The 20,678-nt window shown below is 34.8% G+C and overlaps 1 protein-coding gene across 9 annotated transcripts in view; it reads right to left on the reverse strand.

Annotated features, from left to right (window-relative positions):
- Nrxn1 (neurexin 1) overlaps positions 1 to 20,678 on the reverse strand; it is a 1,062,527-nt gene that overhangs the window by 596,417 nt on the left and 445,432 nt on the right. For all 9 annotated transcript variants that reach the window (XM_028765076.1, XM_028765071.1, XM_028765070.1 and 6 more), the window contains 2 exons: positions 14,726 to 15,164; positions 3,140 to 3,523 (listed from right to left, as the gene is read on the reverse strand). In XM_028765076.1, the coding sequence (XP_028620909.1) occupies positions 3,140 to 3,523; positions 14,726 to 15,164 (823 nt within the window). The remainder of the gene's footprint in view (positions 1 to 3,139; positions 3,524 to 14,725; positions 15,165 to 20,678) is intronic.

The raw sequence follows: 20,678 nt of genomic DNA on the forward strand, positions 1-20,678 counted from the left end.
GCTCACAGTGAGCTCTAAAGGGTTTCGATATAACTTTAAGGGAGACTTGATACTTAATTTTCCCTTGCCTAACCTTTGGTCAATCATGCAAACCAACAAATAATTCAATAAAAGTAATAAATTCATTATAGATTGTTTTGTTACTATGCTATCATGTAGATAAAAGGACTAAACTATTATTAGTTTATTTGGCTTAATATACATAACTACTCTATTATATAATAATATTATTAAAACCTTAATTTTTATTTATAAATAGCTCAATTTGAGTACGAAGTTGAGAACTCATCTTTTTAGGCATATACAATCAACGATTAGTCATTAGTATATTATGAAGTACCATCCAGAGTAGGGAAAAACATCAAGCCCATTAGCCTTTACCGTTCTCCAATAAGCTTCAGGAATGGCTTAATAGTAAAGTAATAGAAGTCGAGTGCCCCCATATGCCATTTCAAACAAGTCTCAATGTGAAGATAACTTGTTGATAAATGACAACTGAAAGCATAAACGATTCCTCATAATTAGAGTTGATGTTTAATTAGGCAAGAAATGGAAAATACACATGGTTGGAGCCTAGAAGTGCCAAATAAATGTGAGACAACATTCTGACATTTGAAGGTTATGCTATTCGGCAGCATCTTTTAACATTTGCAGAAATTATTTTATCATTTGGAACATCAAAAAAGAGTTCTTTAGAAGGATATTTCTAAGACATTGCTTCCCAAGCAGGGAAGAAAAATAGTTTCAACTTTGTTTTCTCTGTCTCCTTCTTGTCATTGGATTTGATAAATTGGCTTTTCTGCATTATTCCTGGTTGCAGCCTGAAGTGTACACCTGTGCTGAGGTTTGCTGAAAGGCAGTCACATATTGTGATCAACGATGAAAACCAGACAGGGAGCCAAATTATACTGCTCTGACATCTGTCCTTCCATCTGTTAGAATGTTAACAAACAAGTATGCAATAGACCTCTGGTCACACCAATGCTCTCACTTCACATTATCACTGAGAATAATTTTTATGCAATCTAACCTTCAAAACTCGTTGCATTAAAAAGACATATAAAGAAAATGCAACATTTAATATATATGCAAGACACCATTTCTGCATTAATCATTCTTAAAGAATCAATATATATAGAATAAAATATTATCTTCCTTTGTAAGTCACAGATATGTTTCTAGTGTATTTTTCTTTGCTTTCATAATGTGGAATTAAGCATAACTGCAGTATCATTCTATGATGTGGCTTGCATAGACTGAGGCATGTTCTAACTATTTATTTTTAATGTTAAAACAGGAACTTTATAACTGTCTTTTAATTACACGAATTTTCGGTCAACTTTCATGATTAGCAATCTATTTTAGAATGAATGTATCTGGAGAGGAGACAGAGTTAAACATTTCCTCTGGAATTTGAAACTCAGAAGTTCTTGTGTTTGTTGAACTAGCACACAGCTGAAAAGTGGACAGAAGCCACATTATTCTGTGGTATTGAGCCTGGCAACCATCTTATATCACTCTTGCTCTCAGGAGAGGCACAGTCATGTGGGTAAAGCATCAATGCAGAAGAGAAAATCTTCCTGCAATGTGCTGTTGTAGTCCAAAACAAAAATAACACGATACCATTATTTTATTCTAAGAAACGACGAGAGACAGAGATCTGCAGAAATTCCCAGCTAACCATAAATTTAAAATGTATGTTAAATCCTAGTGATTATGTTTGCTATTATATTTTTATTTGAGATCTGTATATGCTTTCCGTCTCTACCTCTAAGTACAGCAGTATATAAATATTCCCTTTCTCCCCTTCCGACTCAAAAAGCTCTAGCATTTCTATTTTCATTTTGCCATATGTAGTAGCAGAATACTGCCACAGGGTGGTACACCATGCATATTTAACTGGAGGCTTTTATAATTCATTTGGCAGTAGAGTTACACACTTTCTCTAGCTGCACTTAACCAAGAGACATCAGGATAACCGGCATCCTTTTGAGTGATTAAAATTGAAACCAAATTTTAATTCATACATGTCTAGTAATCTCATATTGTACCTAACTCTATTTTACTTTGTGAGCTATGCCGTTTGTTCCTCTCTCTTGGCAGTTTTCCAAACCAAAATAAACAAACTAATTAAGAAGGAGAAGGGAAAGAGGAATATATAAAGAGTATTCTCATAACAAGCTAAAGGAGGCAGGACTAGCTAGGCTCTAATGTCAATTCACAGGAATTGCAGTAGTCTCATAAGGGGAATGACTATGCTTACATGATGTGTTGCAATCTATTGTCCTGTCTGATTTTACTTCTGACAGAATACTGATGGCATTTTGGTACACAGATTAATGTATAATTACATTACTTTGTTAATATTTATTAGTGTTGACAGTCATGCTGACAAGCCAATGTATTTAAGATTTAAAAAAAATCACTTTATAAATGCCTACCTTTTCCTTTTAAACTTTTAGGCCAAATTAGAGCTATTTTAAGATTGAAGGAAAGCAAATGAATGTGCATGGCTTCATGTACATGGTACTGGTTAGGTTGAGTACCTCACAGAGGGATGCTATTTGTACCATGAGAGGATGATGGATCAACTCATCGAAATTTTTTCATATTGATTTTTAGATTCATTGTAGAAAATAAGTGACAATGAGCATAGTGACTAAACCATTTATCTAAAGTCATGGGTCGATGGAAGGACATGTTTGCTAGAATCTGTTCTTCTATGATCCGGGTCCTTATAGACGCTGTTGACACCATCCTCATTCTGTTTCCAACACTCATTCCTCCTCTTACAAAGGGAGAGGGTGAGAAAAACAGGTACATCTATCTTTTTCTAAGGAGGTTGCCTATACAGAGACTGCAGAGAAACAAAATTAGACATGTATGTACGACCATGATCAGTTAAAAACTGGACAAAAGAGGCATCGTTTGTGAGTTAGACATCTGAAGCACACTTGCAGAGCTGTGGATACACTTAACCAAGCCCTTTGAAAACTATTAAAGGTACTTCAATCACTTGTGCACGATCTTGGGATTCGGACTACGGGTTACGTCACTAGAAGTTTCAATTCAGGCTTGACATAGAAATTTAATAAAAGTTTCTTGCAGGGGACTAGTTGCTAAAACTTGGAATGCCTACCTCTCTCACAGGACCTGCCGAGATAGCCTGTTCCAGAGCAATCACAGACGTATCTGTTCCAGCCATCCCTGCACATGCCATTGTTTTTGCAAGGATTGCTAAGACAGGGTTTTGCTGTCTCCCTTGAGCAGGATGGCTTCACTCCAGCAGTGCTCTGAATTTCCGCCATCTGCCGGATGTCTTTGCTCTGGCCATCAATGAATAGATCCCGGATGCAGCCCACGTAGCCATAGTTGAGCAGAGCAGTCCACACCTCGGTGGGGAAGACCAGGCCAGCCTTATTTTCTGGCAAGCCACCCAGATACAAGTCATCATCTAGGTCCAGGATCTCACTCTCTCCAGGAGCTGTGTAGGGAGTGCGCAGTGTGTTGACAGAAATGGTGCCTGTTACAAAGACAAGAAAATACGAAATTGTTTATGCACACAATATGATCTAGTTATCTCCTTTTTCCTCTCTTCAGCAGAGTGTCTTAAGGCCAGACATTTCTATTTTTATACTTCCTTTTATTATTTTAAATTAAAATATAATTTCATCATTTCTCCATTCTCTTTCCTCCCTTAACACCCAACCATATAATTCTCCTTGCCCTGTTTCAAAATCATGGCTTTAAAAAAAATTGTTGTTATGTACAGATATGTATAGTCATTTCTTATTCTTTTTTATTTCAATATTTGATACCTCCAATTAAAGTGAAGTCATCTATGGGATTATATAACTTTAGAAATAAACAAATTACAATTAATGTGGTCCTATTTGATTCCATAAAACCAAAGTATATATACAACTAATAGTGTTGTCAACTTTAAACAACTCAAATTTAACTAAATCGTATAATAAAGAAGTGGACATTTTCTAGAAAGAAGTAATACTCTATTTGCCCAAGTCCTTGCTTTTAGAGTTACTATTCAGTATATGTAAAAGCAAGCACTAGTAATAGATACATATGTATACATATATACATATACACATATACACATATACACATATGCACAAGTATACATATATACATATATACATATATACATACACACACACACACACACGTATATATATGAATTTTTAAGCCAAGAAAAGATCATTCATTCTTATCTTCTGCTTGGTTATAATAGTTTGAAAGATTTCCAAAGTCCAGATGAAACTTTTTATGGTGCGTAAATGTACAGATTCATTTCTATGCTTTGGGCTTCCTTATAGATATGTACATATAATAGAAGTCTGCCCTGTGTGTTTAAGAAAACACACCAGAGTCTGGAGTATAACAAACATCACAGGAATGTTCACCATCACTCTTGGTGAAAGATTCAAGAAAAAAAAATCACTTGCCTCTTTTTAAACCAAATCACTTATCAAAATCAATAATTTCCTTTCCCACACTTCAAGCTGAAAATTTTCTATTGATTTAATTGATTAATTGATCTATTAATTTACCTATTGATATAATATATGATTCCAAGGCTCAAGTATTAAATGAGCAGTTATTCATTCATATGGAAATATTTGAAAATTATAGGAAAATGTGGAATCATTACAAATGACTAAAAGCACATGTCTGACAAAAAGTTAAACATGTACTGTCAGACCATAAAATTTCCTACCAGTAATTTATCACCAGAAAGGATTTTTATCTCTATGATGCAAATTGTATTCACAAAACACCAAAAGAAGGATCCATTGCTCCTACATTTGTAGTTTGTGTTTAAATTATAATGAGAGGTGAGAGAGAGAGAGAGTGAGAGAGAGAGAGAGACAGAGACAGAGACAGAGACAGAGACAGAGACAGAGACAGAGAGACAGAGAGAGACAGAGAGACAGAGAGAGAGAGAGAGACAGAGACAGAGAGACAGAGACAGGGACAAAGACAGGAGGGTAAGAAAATAGCTGATACCAATGCACTTCTGTGGAGCCCTCAAGGCTCAGGGAGGGAATGCAATAACAAACGTATAGTACATTTGTTTCTAAAGAAACCCAAAGCCCAGGGCTTTTCCCAAGTGAAAACATACACCTAACTAAGAATAGGAGGCTGATTGTCCCATTTCTATGTCTAAATCCTGGCAGCAGGGACCATCTCGAGCTGAGCTTCATAAAGGGATTGTCTTTCTGAGGGAGAAGGGCATGGGAGCCTCTGAAAGAAACTTCCCAGGTGTCCAAGTCATTATGGGGACTTTTGTCTCTCTAGACTTTCACAGAGAGTAGTGGAAAAGCTCCCAGGGGAGAAACATAGGCATTGCCATGTTGGTCTTGCCAGGAGAGGTGTCTGGTAGGGATTTTTCGATGGAGGCTGTTTAAAAAGAGAAAAAGACAAAGTACTCATTTATATTCTTTTCGTTTGTGGCAATGTTTGGAAGAAAACTCTCATTTAGAAGCACATCAGAACTATAGTTTTTTTAATATAATAAAAGAAATTTTAGAAAATGAGAAGCCTAATATTGAGGTGAGTGGACTCATACCTAACAGAATGATCACTACATTCATTAAAAAAAAAAAAAAAAGAATTGTTGTGTAACCAGTATTGTACAAAATACTAAGGAGCAAGTGCACAGATGGGCCCTATCCTCTGTACCAGTTCAAGTGAGTTATAAGCTGAAGAAAGAATATCTTGAGAACAAGGCAGAAAGGCAGACATAGAAAGCAATGGGCTAGATGAAGGACAAATTCAAAAAGTCTTCCTGGAAACAGAATTTCATAAAAATATATACATGTAACAGAGAGGAACCTATCTGACAAATACAACCTAAAAAACCAACATTGCAACACTATGGGGATAATTTTCTTTAAATAGCTTTTGCCCGAATTCCTATTTTATTTATAGAACAAGCTTAATTCAGCTCAGGGAGATTATAAAGCAACTGGCAAGACTAAATGCTTTAATCAGACTGTTACAGTCCACAAATAAGGGAAATTCTCAGACATTCCGTAAACACAAGAATTTCAGTGTGATACTCTCTCTATTGCCCCTATATTATATCTAGAATACTCACTAGGTCTGGAGTGTGGGGTGTGTGTGTGTGTGTGTGTGTGAGAGAGAGAGAGAGAGAGAGAGAGAGAGAGAGAGAGAGAGAGAGAGCCACAGTTATCATCACAGAATGCTCTTCCTCTCCCTTTCCCCCTCTCACTCCCTCTCCCTTTCCCCCCTCCCTCCCACTCTCCCCTTCCTTCTTCCCCTCTACATCTCCCCATCTCCTTCCTCCTCTCCCTCTCCCTCTCCCCTGCCCCCTCTCTCACCTTCCATGTCTATACTCTGAAAGACAAAGCGTGTGCTAAGTGTTTCATACAATCACAGATGCCTGACTTAACAATGAAAAGGAAGAAACTAAATCTTTCAGTTGTTCTTTACTGGTTTGATTGCCTGCTTTGAACAAAGTATTACATTCAGTTATGTTCGCCTGACTTAACAGTGAAAAGGAAGAAACTAAATCTTTCAGTTGTTCTTTACTGCTTTGATTGCCTGCTTTGAACAAAGTATTACATTCAGTTATGTTCTTGGAGGTGTTTGTTGACATATCTAGTGGAAGATGTTCCTCACAAATTCTCACAACTACTCTTTCATTACAGTAGTTTTCAAAAATAATATTTTATTTAAGTTTTAGAAAGTATCATAAGTTATATAATGCATTTTGATGATGTCCACCCCCCTCACTTCCCTAATGCCTCCTACTCCATCTCTGTTGTCCCCGTTTTATTCTCACATTTATAATGTCCAGAGTTAAGGAAGTGTTGCCATACTCACGCAGGTGTAGGGACATCCACAGGGATATGGATAACCAACCTACCAGTGACCACACCACTCTTCCTCCTTCCATAGCCATCAACAATTCCTCTACAAAGGCTGGACCTCAAATCCCCATCTCCATAAAGTAGGTTTTAGCTGATAGCAATTCATAGGTAAAAATCACAGTTTTCATGTAAATCAGTGGGTGCATATATGCATGGGTGCATTCATGTGTAGGTGCAGACACACACACACACATGTACACACATACACATTAAAAAAAGAAAACGCCTAAAATACTGAATTTTATTTCCTCTAGATACCCTGGTGTTTTATGTGCTATATTCATTTGTTAAAGCAAATTCTATTTTATCAAATGTGTTTTAGAGCTACCAAGTTGGAAACAGCTCAGAAAACATTGGCGGTCAGATGATCCTCAATTACGGTTCCTTACATTTCTTGTTTTCCTTTGAGTTTTAATTTTTGTGTTCCCAGGGGATGAGCAATAAAATATAAGACAAAAAGTAAAAGGAAAACAATTCTATCTCTATTCAAACATAATCCAACAGACTTAGAATGTTGATTTGATGAAGCTCAAAGCTAAAAAGAGATGGCAAACAAATATATGTACTAATTATTCGCTGAATATTCCAAATGAAGTAAGACCAAAGTAAAAATCAGTCTTTTCTATGCGTGGTCAATCTATCTGGCCTTCTATCGTAGGAGTATCTCTGAATACATGGTAAGGAAAAGAGAAAGCATAGATGCTGAGCTGAAAAGAATGATTTGTATATTTTGAATTTTTTTGAATTAAGAGTTAAAATTGTAACTTAAAAAGACATTCTGTGGCTGTGGCAAAGCTCAAATAGATGTTAGCCTTTCAACTTACACCTGTGCTATGGTCCCTGTCTAGACATATATGTGATTTCAGCTGTAAAGTTCCTTAATGACTTTACTACGGATATTACTCAAGAGATTGAGTTAAGCAGCAGAGTCACCACAGAATTGAATTAGTTCAAGCCATTTCAGCAGGTATATATGAGCATAAGGGAATTTAAATATAACGATTCCGGCATAGTATGCATTCCACAATACCTCTTTGCAATAATTGCACTTGAAGTTTCTAGTACAATAAATTAATACTTTACAGAAATATTATTATATTTCAGTAATTACAATTTGTGGAAGCTAACCATGTGTAAGAATTTATTTCGACAAGTGCTTCATGACTCAGTACACAAGAATCCAAAGTACTTAGCTCTTAAAGGAATATGACTGTAGCACAATACTGAGACATGTGTGTATTATGTGATTTTAATGTGGAAACTATATTCATAACATTAGCTTTTAAACTTGATGTTTTAACAGCATAAAAAAGGAGTCTAAAAACCAACTAGTAAATACAGTGATATTTGTATGAGAATATTCCAAAGCTTAAGGGAAAATTCAATTTTTATATAACTTGTATATAAATGAAAGAAATCTGCAGAAAGCATCTCCTTGTTATAAAAGTTGAAATCAACTTTGTAATTTGGTATGGTGTTCATAATGTTCTACTGGCTTTTTATCCCATTTATATTTTTTTCCTTGGCTATTGTAGTTCCTTAATTAGCTTTTATGGTGAATAGAAACAAGGAGGGAAGATGTGATTTTAAATAAGCTAATGTGGTCTCAAGTTTTAAATTACTATGAATGTATAAATTGCTAGAAAGAAGGTTTAGTAAGTAACATACTGTGATAGAAAATGCTTTTGTCTGGTGGGAGGAAACATATTTAAGGTCCAGCTCCTTAGATGGCAATTTTAGCCAAATAGTTTGATTTATGGGCCTCCCTGTAAGATTTATGCAAACTCAGGGGATGGACAAGATGACCACTGAAGATCCATTTTGAATAATTAGTGGAATGATTGCATCACACAATATAAGTTAAATGACAATCTTATCTTTCTGTAATTCAGCTCACAAAAGGCTTGGATTCCAGAAACTTATAAATTTGCCAAATTTCTACTCTAGTAATAAATTCAAACTCAATGAAAGTGTACAATAAAATCAGACAAGCAGAATGCATTAATATTACAGCATGATGCAAAACACCAAAATGCATAACTCTTCTAAAACTGTAAGAACAAATAGGTAACAAAACCCTAAAATATTACCCACAGTTCTTTGGGGTTAGGAAGATTGAGGCTGGTGAGGGCAGCTGTGTGGTTGTGATTTTCTGTAGCTTTTAGTGTTTTCTTTTTTAATGTCACATATAGGACTTAAATAAAGAAATGAAAAACAATGTTAGAAAATACAAAAATGCCATGTTAATTTTCTTTTAAAATTTATCTGTGAGTTCAGGAACTTAAGGAATAGGAGAGTTATGTAAAAACTTCAGAACAAAAGTTTGAAAGCCTAATGCATCACACTGCAGAGAGTAAGAGAAGGTGCTCTACCTGTCCAGAGCAGAAGAACAGCAATTGAGATACTGGCTAACAGAACCTGTTTTAAATTACTATTGAAAATCAAATCAAGTAGCCATGTCAGCTCTCAGCTTACAAGAGAGGCTGTTCATGGCAAGCCTCAGTAGCTCTCACTGTGGATGCTGACTGAAAAACTGAACAATGGCTATGAAGCAACATTTCAGCACCTGTGACGTTACTCGACTGCTGCTGACAGTTTTCTGACTGCACATGCTCATTTTAAGTTAACCCATAGTTGAATGAGGTTGGCAAAAATGTCTTTTTATTTGCCAACTAGCATATTCATAATACACAGCATGTTTCATTGTATGTCTCCACGTGATGGTAAAAACGGTCAAGCTATACAACTGAATGTCAATCATGAGTTGTCACTCAGTCTTCTCACCAACACATTCCATCTCAACAGTGTCCTGCAGTGAGCCAAGCAAGGAAAGTTTATTAGATAAGGAAATGTCTAGTTATAGTGGCCTAGGGTGGCATAACATCTTCATCTCAACTAAAATGTGCATGTTCCATCTTCACAGTGAGAAGACACACTTAAGTGCTTAAAGCAGCAGTCAGCCTGCTACTGCAGATGTTTGGTCCTGTGTTTGTACATGTGAATATAAATGAAGTCCTAAGGGCCTGGGTTCTAGGCAACTGTGCTGTGAGCTCTCTTTTCTAAATACAGACCATATGCCCCCCAGAAAATAAACACCATCGCTCAGACATTTTTGAATAAAAAAGACCTTATAAAAATCAAATTAAACAAGTAGGCTGAATATTCTGCTTATAGTGCATCAGCAAGTATATACTTAGGTACACATTTACAATGATCAAAAGATTTCCAAAACAAAAGTGCTACAAATGTAGAGAAAATGTAAATGAATTTGTATCTTTAAATCTTACTGTAGTAAGTAAATATAAAAAATAAATTAAAAAATAGTTGGTATAGAAACTCTGTGGCAAATTGATTCTATTTGACTAAATAATTGGTAAATTATTGATAGGTATTTCAGTCTTCCTGCTGATGGGTATTTGTTTTTAAACACAACTATAAGATATAAGACATTAGTATAATTTACTAAAAATTATCCCAATGTCCGCAACAAGGTAGTGAGCAGAGCTATGGAAAACCTTTACAGTTGGGAGTGCAAGTTCACCTCACACCTACACAGGCTAATGGCTGATCAAGTGGGACTGTGTAAGAGTGGCAATTTATGAGTGATATACACATAAATCAGTGCGGGTAATAGACAGCTAGCAAGCACTGTTCACATTGAATTGTGATTACTACAAACCCCTAATTATGTGCTCTGGAGAGAGACTGCCTTTCCCACTATAATTTCTAGTTCTTAACTAGAACTCTATGACTTCAATTCAAATCTCAGTGGTTTCTTAGCTGTTAAATGTAGGCTTGCCCATGAATAACCGCTGATACCGTCTGCTCTGCCCTGCTGTACACAAGCAGAACTTGACAAGAATAATGAGTTTCCTCTTTATTTCAATGTGTAATGATAGTTTGCAAGAAGAGAAGAAAAAACGACTGGAAATTCACTATAAAATTTTTTGAGAGGGTATCCTTCACTGAGCCACAGGTTTAACTGAATTTAAACGATATTCTTGCCTTAAGAAAATAGTCATTAACCTTATCCTAATTATAGGACAGTTCATACTTCAGCTAAACACCTGGACAGCTGCTTGTTGTCACAGTTGGTACCAGCAGAGATATAACAGGGATGTTTAGAAAGGGAAGAGGGGTGGGAAAGATATATTTGAATGATGTCCTGCAAAGTTGAAAAGGATATGAACTTTCGTAGTATACTTATTAACTCAAGAACGAAGGACTTTTATCCTAGCAGCTAAGACATGCACATAGAATAGCTGCTTTTCTAAGACATAAATTGTTCACTCAGAGGCATTAGATCATGCCTGCAGTTTGCATGGCTTGTCCTTTGTCAGCTAATTGCAGGGTTTATATAGTCATCTGCAGATAACTCAGTGACTTTAGCTCCTATTTCGGTGATTATAAACCCCATAGGCAACCAAAGGAAGCTGCATTTTCTTTAGAAACTGCTGTGGCCAACTTATATTAAAATGGGGCAATTAAAGTGTGTGGTTCTTCCCTACATTTAGAAATGAAATGTACTTCATAGGTTGGTAAAAACTCAGAATGAAGGTTTCCTCTTAACCAGCAGAGTTTGCCACACTTAGATGGTTCTGCTTTAGCAACCATTACATGAGTTCTCTGTTTTGATCATGAGACGAACTTAACCTTCTAGCTGTAAATGTTCCTGCTGTATCTCTGCCTACTAGCTTGTTGCACATATTGTGATAACTTTTTGTAAGTTATATTATCTCATATCTCATAGTTGTGTTCATAACCCACTACTCATAATGAAATTTAAGCATGCAAAGGAAGGCAGTATTTTTCATACTCTAAGAGCTCATATACCCCTTTTGGTGAACAGAGGACCCAAAGATGGACAACCAGGAAGACTGGTGACCTGGTGATTATCTTTCTTGTCACTGACAGCTGCCTGATCCAATACTCAATACTTGAGGAGAGGATATCTTCCTACTTGGCTAATTTTCTCCTATCTACATGTTTGTTTAGCAATACAGGTCTTGTGAACAAGCAGAACTTGCATCTTGTCCTCATCAAAGCTTGTTATTCCTGTACCAGGCTTGCAAAGCTATCTAACAATGATTGACCTTTCTGTTTGAATTATTTCAAATGTCTGAGTTTGGAAGTTCTCACTGTCTTCCTAAAAGGGTAGTACCTGTTATTCTCTATTGTATAAATGGCTTTCAAGAAAGCAATTAAATGAAATTATAAAGTTAAAGAAGTTGCATTCACAAAGAAAATTGCTACATTCTTCAAATGTAAAAAAAATATATCTTCTTAAGAGTGTATTGACAATAGGCTACTCTGTTTTATTGTGTGTGTGGTGAGGAGACAGACTGAGAGACAGAAATAGAAAGATGGAAAAAACAGACAGACAGACAGACAGACAGACGGACATTATAGCTATTATGCCCAATAAATTAGGAAATGTGAATACTGAAAAAATTTAAATATAAATTTATGTTCATTCATTATTATGACTTCAATTTTACCACAGATTAAGAAAATTAGTAGTTATACTGACATCAAATAGCTATGATTGCTTTAATTATCTAGTATCTAAGTCAATAAAATCAGTTGCTGAAAGAGTAACTTAGAGGCTCCAGTCCCTACAACCAAAATACTATGGCCTTCTAAATGGGAATTTATCTAGGGAGTGCCCAAGGAATTCAACCCTTTGTCACTTCAGAAGGCAGCCCAAACTATCTTGTTGAAATAGCCATCCTATTTCTCTTTGTGATATGGAAAACCATTTTCCTAGAACCTTTGAATTTAATTGATGTAAAAATGGATAAATTTAGCTGAGATTCTATGTCTAATAGTTTGATCTCAGATACAAACATTTGCATTGCAACAGCAACATTCAGAATACGCTTTGGGTAAAACAAAACTGCAAATGTATTCATTCAAATTTTAAAAGACAGATCTATGCCAGATCAATTCAGTGTCCAAATATAGAACTTAATTAAAATACTATATATAAAATATTAACATCTGCAGCCATTAAAATGACATTATGGTCCCCTGTGCGAGGCTCACATAATGTGAGCTACCTTCTTCAACTTGTTGAAGGGCAGAATTTGGTTTTACTTTTCACAGTGTTTGTTCCAATTTTCTTATTTGATATTTTAATCACAGAAAAGTAATTTGCAATCAAAATACCAACAAACTCAGGGATGTCCATTTTTTTACAGTGTATTCTGACAAACGTCTCATGCTTTAATTCCTCTTCTGGTTTGCAAATAAAACTTAAAATGTTTTATTCACTCAGTACAAAACTGAGCTTTCTAAGTAAGAGTAGATGCTATCTGTCTTTGGTATTCTCCAGTGAAGGTTTACATACAGCAGATAATAAATGTACAGAAATGATGATGAAAGAAAGACATCAGGCACATGATATTAGATGTCCTATGCTATAAGAATTATAGGAATTATTTAATAACTAGCATGGTCATAATGGACTCCATTAAAACGTTCACCAGTTTTTTCCTTTAGGTACATGTTACTATGTATACTGTGACATACATACATATATTAATGCATATGTATATATACATAAATACATAATTTGCATACAATTGTGAAAGTAGGTATTTAAAACATAAGTCTGTCATCAAATGAGTACTAGATTGGTTTGGTCTTGCATGTTCCTTGACATTTACTAATAACTTGGTATTCATCATATATTATTTTCATATTTGCAGTATCTCATTTCTAGAAAAAGTATCACTGACCTGAAGTTTTTTGTTTTGTTTTGTTTTAGTTTTAGTTTTCTGAACCCCCAAATATGACAAGATAATCTGATTTGTTTTATGCCGTTTTAAAATATAAATAAACTTATGCTATAAAATATGAGTCAAATTTCTCTCTTTTTCAAAGTCATTTTTAAAATTGTATTCTAGGTATATGTACCATCCTGATACCATCTACAACCGAATATTTCAAATAATAGATCATACCATGTTCCCACGTTTGCTTTAATTCTTTTATTTGAAAGTTTCTAAAGATAAATTAAATACTATGTCTTCCAGAGAGTTTGAGGCAGGGCAGGGAGTTTATTATGGTTTTCTCCAATTCATTCAGCAAAAATTTCTTAGTTTATACCAGAAAAACAGAGATGACACTAATTCCCAAGGAAACAAATTTTCTCCAATGGAGAAAATTAAAAATAAATTTTCTGAGACAAGTTGAGGTTAAAGCATGGGTTCTGAGTTTCCACTTATTAAGAACCAGTAAACCAGTCCTTCCTCGATTTTCTGACTTTCCAGCTCTTTATTTTATTGCATAAAAACATACCTTTCTGGTTGATTTTTTTCTTTCTTTGAAGTTCATACTAAGCAAAGTCCAATTCTTTACACAACTTTTAAAGTGCAATGAAGTTTAGAAAACTTCCCTCTTAAGGGAACAAAGCTGGAAAATGAAACAAATGGGTAATGCCTACTGTTGGAATTTCAAACTTCTCAAAGAAAAGTTGATCAAGAGGTAGATTTAAATCCTACCACAGGGACTGAAGTGTTTTACACACAACCCTGATACATTTTCATGGATTGATTATTCTATTTTTATTTTTATTTTTATTTTACATTTTGTAATTAAATGTTCAGGTACCTTCAAATATCCAAAGACATAAAAACCTAGCTGAGTTTATAAGAACTCTAAAATCTGTTATCTGCCAATTCAGGATAAAATTTCTTGCAAGACGTGGTATTCCTTGCCTTGATACCTACAAAGTGTTTGCTTAAGACACAGCCATTTTATCATTTGTATTTTGGAGGTTCTAACAACACAGTAAAATGTTAAATTACCTGACCGTCCATCCCGCTGGAAATCCACATGATACCATTCTCCATCATTGACTTTCTTCTGCAGGGCTTTGATTTTTATTGTACCTGATCCCATGTCTAAGAGGAGGTACAAGTGGCCGTCCAGCATTTCAATAGCAAAAAAGTCAACCTTAATCATCTGTGGGTGCTTGGCATCCTTCTGATGTCTTGGCTTGCCATGGCTAAACAATATGAGGCCATTTGGCTCTGTTGTACGGAAATCAAATGATATTGAGCCTGTTTTCTTTGCATTCCATTTAGGCAAAGAAATGAAAGATTCTGGGGTCTCAAAAGTTATTGGGTCTAAAGTTGCCACATTTTCGCACTTAAAAGCCACCACACCATGAATCTTCATCTTAGGATCTCCTTGCTTGGCAAGTCGTGATAACTCCAGTCTTACATCATTATTTTTATATACAACCTGTGGGAAGAGAATAGCAGTGAGAATCTAGACTTTATATTTGAATATGTGTAACTTGTCTGCAGCTCATGGAATTTTCAAGTAATCATGAAAAACTATAAAATATTAATTAATTTTATTGTATTTTTCAAACATAAATTTCAGCTATCAACTCACTGAATAACAACCATTCTGATTGTTTATCAAAAATGGAAAGATATATAAATCCAGAAACTGATATAGATACATTCATTATCTATCTTTACCTTGTGAAATAATTATGAGAAGTCAATGTTCTGAAATTTCCTACAATCCCGACTAAAACAGATTCTGTCTTGCACTGGGCTGTGTTAATAGCTGAGTTCTCTTAGGAGACATAGAACTACAACATATGCAACAGTCTTCATAGTCTATTCAATTTGTGGTCCTGGTACTTTATTTTTAATTTATGCAAATATCAGGTAAAAATCCTGTATTCTTGTCTTCCAAGGCACTTCATCTAAAGGGACAAGGTGATTCTTGTTGCCTGGGGTTATTCATAAGCCTTTTTGGACTTGAGATAACACACAGGAAAAATTGATTGGCACGTTCTTAGTATCATGCATCTGTTATTACATTAAATTAGCAAAACTTGTATGTACTTTGATATAAAGATAAGAATCATACCTTTTCTTTACAAAATACATATGCTAGTTAATACATTTCTACACATATGGCTTGTACTAACATGAGAGTGAATTAGTTATTTATATAAAGATGAGTATAAATCCATCTAAGAGGCTGAAAATTTCATAGAAACCAGTATTGCCAGGTTCTAAATTCATTTTTTTCACAAATAATAATATGAACCAAACCAACACAATAGGTATTTATTTCAAAGTTGACCCAAGAAAATTAGTGAACTTTTTGATGTGATCAGTCAGTGACTAGCTGTCCTTGTCAATGAATAAGACTTCAAGCTCTAGAATCAGCTTCTAGAGTTGAAATTCAGATATGATCATTACACAAAGTATGATATTTATAAGTTTCATTTTTTCTCACTTCAAAGAGGTAACATATCATAGTATATGGGTAATGATTAAATAAGAAAATGCATGTAAGAGAGAAAAGTCTCTATCAAGACAAGGCAATGTCAACTGCATTATAAGTCTTAGATAAGAGTTATTAGATCAGCCTACATGAGAATAGATAGCTATCTCTTTATCATATCTGAAATTACTTCTACTGTTTTGTGTGTGTTAGAAAAAAATAGAAAATGAAATCCATACACATAATTGGTTTTTATATTTGATTTTCATCAAATAAATAAGTGACATCTTTTCAATGCTGAGCCTGTGGCTTCAGTTTTCTTTTATCTTAAGAGCGGATTACTATAAAGCACAGGATATCCTTTATTCTTTGAATAAATATGTTCAATGGCTTAATAAGCATCTACTGACAACAAAAGAAGAGAAAATGAATTAAAGCAATCACAAAGAGGAATTACACTAATTCTTAAGAATACTGTCTTGAAAGGAGGAAGCACTATTATGCCTCAGGGAAGTTGATTTAGGGGCATCCTTCTTTGGAGATCTTTAGCAGTGGAGAAAATATTCTTTATGGGTTATTTTCAAAGCTCTCATTATGACTTTTGTGTTACTCAGCCTGTTAGTTTCCATCATTCCTTGGGGATTATATCTTAGTATTTGGAGATAATTTGGGCATTCATTAGGACTGAACATTTTCTATCTGCAAGACACAGATGCCACCATTCATCAATAGGAACTTGTTAGCTGTAAACTCAAGCTGCTTTCAGAGAAGTGGCTGTTTCTGACATCGAGTTTGGCTATGGATAGTTGTCTTATCTCATGAATAGGACATCATGAATAGAAGAGAATTGGAGGGTGTGAGATTAATGAAACTGTTAGCAATGATTTTAGTTGCAATCTTATAGTTTTGTGGATTTTAACAGTGAGGGAATTTTGGAAGATACTGAGAAAAAGCAGGAAATTTTCCCTGGGACATATTATTCAGAGTTAGTCATACAAACTACCCCTCGCTGAGATAAAATTAATTCCCACCTTGATCTACATCTTTGTGTAAGTAGGAACCTTGTTCACTCTTGCATAGTACTAATTCAGTGTCCAGCATATGTAATCATTACATGTTTACAAAGAACTAAATCAAATTCCTTTTTCACTTTGTCAGACCAAGTTCTCATAGGCTTTATTTAAGTATTATAATCATAGTTTATTAATGCAAGTAGAATATACAAAAATGTGAAGTTGTAGACCAACCTCAAAACCAAAGTACCACAAATGTATTTTTCTAGGGAAATGTTTAACTATTTGTGGATGCCCTGTTTGTTAACAAGTTGGCCTACACACAGGAAGAACTCATGTTCAAGTTCATTTTGTAGGGTATGAATTACTTCTATAGTGAATAACGCCCACATGAAACCTAGAGACATGAACATTTATTTTCTGAGCAGACCCATGTTGTTTGTTTTTCCTCCCCATTTTGCGCTCCCTGAAAAACAGAAAAGCAATCTGAGATGGAAAACGTCTCACTGTCGTCAGGTTACCACAATGCTTTTATCTGACCTACATTCCATAGTTATCCTATTTTCCAGCCTTAAACTTACTCTTATAATGACCCAACTCCAGTTAAATTATTCTAACAAGTGGCTTTAAGTGTTCTAAGCCTTCTTAGAATTCATGTGTGAGCTCTTTTTGCTTTTCTAAAAGAATATGGTGCTTAATCATAGGATTACTTTATGATTGCTCATGGGATTGTGCCTTATTTAAAAAGTAGAATTCCACTTTTGAACCAATACATACATAAACATATATGGACACTTTATATATATCGAATCTAATCATTGCTAATACTAGTGAATATTCAGTTAGATCTAATCTTTGAATCTAAAAGCTTAAAGGGCTACAGATATATTTTTTAAATGATTTCAAAATGTTGAATTTCATCTCCCTGCTCCATTGTCTACTACCTAGTTATCAAAAGGAAATAGATAAGATATAGCTTTTAGACTTTGCACTTTGCCTGTTTAGATTCTTTTATTTTGTATTTAATCTGCCATGTAATTTAATGCATTATTATTACATTTTCTCTTTTCCTTTATATGGTAAGGACTTTAAAATGTCTCTTCAAGCTTAGTATACAAGAATACAAAATAATTTGCAAGTATAGACTTGCATTTGAGGTAGATAATACTGGCTATCAATACCTTATCTTCCACAGTGAAGAGGAAGTGATTATGGTTACAGAATGTATAACTGATTGTCCATATATATAAAACCTTATTTTAATTTGCATACTATTATTTTTGCTTTGTTGCTTCTGTGTATCTTATGTTCCAAAGTTCTAAAGAGAACAGGTCAAAAGGAAGAGCATTGCATATGTGAACTCTTGGACGGTTCTCCTCTTAGTGTTTATGATTAGATCCAGAAGTGAAAGACACATGTTTCATCTGTCCTTATGATATTGTTCAGTTGTGGTTTGCAATGCTAGGATATTGTCTCCTATTTTGAGGCAAATTTGAACACTATCTATTATAAAAGAGAAAGTTTAGACCATCTTAAAGTATACAGAAGTATCTTGAGCATTATGCTAAAGGCTTCTACAGAGGCAACTGATAGATACAGCTCTTCTGAGAGAGTCAGGGTATGGAAAATTAGTAAGGAAACATCTACTACTCACATGAGGACTTTTACAAATAAGCATATGCATCAGTTAGGAGACTTCAATAAGGTTCTTGAATTAATTAACATGTACTAATGACGTCTTTCAAGAATAAACTCTGACAGTATGGAGGGTGGTAAAAGCTCTCTGAAAGGAGGAGCTTTGCAGAGGTCTAGGCATTGCACTGGATAGAACCCACCCAGAGGACACAAGTGGCTCCTTTTAAACCATTCTGGATTTTCTTCCCAAACTTGAGAATGGTTATACAAGAAGGTGTTTCCTTTAAATTTTCTCCTATCTGGGATCACTCCATGACTTCTCTTGGCATAACAGTGAATGTGTCTGAAACACAACCAGAATGTAGGCCACGGGGCCAATGAAACTGTGAGACAAAGCCCTTGTTATTAGTAAACTGTACTACCTATGGCTATACCACCCATGCATGCAGTTGTGTGCTGTGGAGGTGACTAAGAAAGAAGAGGCAGATGCACACCACTCCCTCACAAACTAACCCAATAGGATGTTAAGAAAACCACACAACACCAAGGCACCTGATTATCAGGGAGGGGAGCACAGGGAATTTCACAGATGGGAGAGTTTATTTTAAGGGAGCATGATTGGGATTTTTCCTGGAGAAGAATTTGTTGTTTTTACCACTAATTTAATCTTATTCATAAGAAGACTGCAGACAAATTCTTTAGCTAAATATGTCACTTTCTCCAAACAAAAATAACAAAGCTGGTTAGAAAAAATAAAAACAGACTTTAGTAACATTTATCAACAAGAGCTCATGACGTTGTGGCTGATACCCAAAGTTTGTTAGAGTCTGGATGGGAAAAGATTCATAGTACTTTGTGCAATGTAGAGAAACATTTTGTCTCAGATTCAGTTGGACAACCTAATGTGTCCTATTTATAAAAATGAAATAAAATCCTCAGTGCTTTGCTCTTCCTACATACAATAAATAAAGCCATGTGCACAGCTCTAGATGCAAGCTGATACAGACAACCTAGAAATCAGACTGTCCTGACACAGAGTAATAATTCCCTATACTGCATTGCTCAGTGCTATCCTCTGTGAGCAGCCGAAGACTCAGGACTAATAAACTGTGATGCCTGTTTTTCTCACAGCAATGACTTCACTATGACTTTAGGACATGAATTTCAGAAAATTGCTCTCAAACTTCAGTTTGGTCATGATTGACATGGAGCTGCAAAGTAGTTCCCCAGCGATGCCATTTAGTTAGACAGTGAAGGATTTATCAAGAAACAACAGAATGTAATGTTTGCTGCTATTTTACAAGTAGCAGATGAAGGTATGTTTAGCATTAATTTCTCATTAATCTACAGAAATAACACACCATAAATTAGGTTTTAAAATTTCTACTCCAAACAAGTAACTGCTGCTCAAAAAGTAAAGGTCTGGTGATTTTATTCAAAAAATGATTAATCTGTCAGTCTCAATGAGGGAACGATAACAATAATCATTACTGTCATGGTAAGGAAACTCATCTTCCTAGAAACGAGTATAATTTCTTTGAGCTGAAAAGAGCAAGAATGAATGTCTTGTCTGGATTAACTAATAAAAATTAGTTTAGCATTCTTATCCCCAAGAGTCCAATGAAATTTCATCTACTATACAATTTTATATTTTTCAATGAAATGACCATAAGTAGAAATACAAAATATATAATTTAGTTTCTGTTTATGTATTAACTAGTCATATATGCATCCAATATGTATACATATAAATATATACTATAAAATAAATTACCATTGACTATACAGTCTTTCTTTCCCTGGTGCGATGATACGGTGGGTGTTCCTTGTGAAATACCATGCTTCTGACGTTTGAATG

This window comes from Grammomys surdaster, unplaced genomic scaffold (genome assembly GCF_004785775.1).
Source record: "Grammomys surdaster isolate TR1022 unplaced genomic scaffold, NIH_TR_1.0 149, whole genome shotgun sequence".
NCBI classification, from domain to species: domain Eukaryota; kingdom Metazoa; phylum Chordata; class Mammalia; order Rodentia; family Muridae; genus Grammomys; species Grammomys surdaster.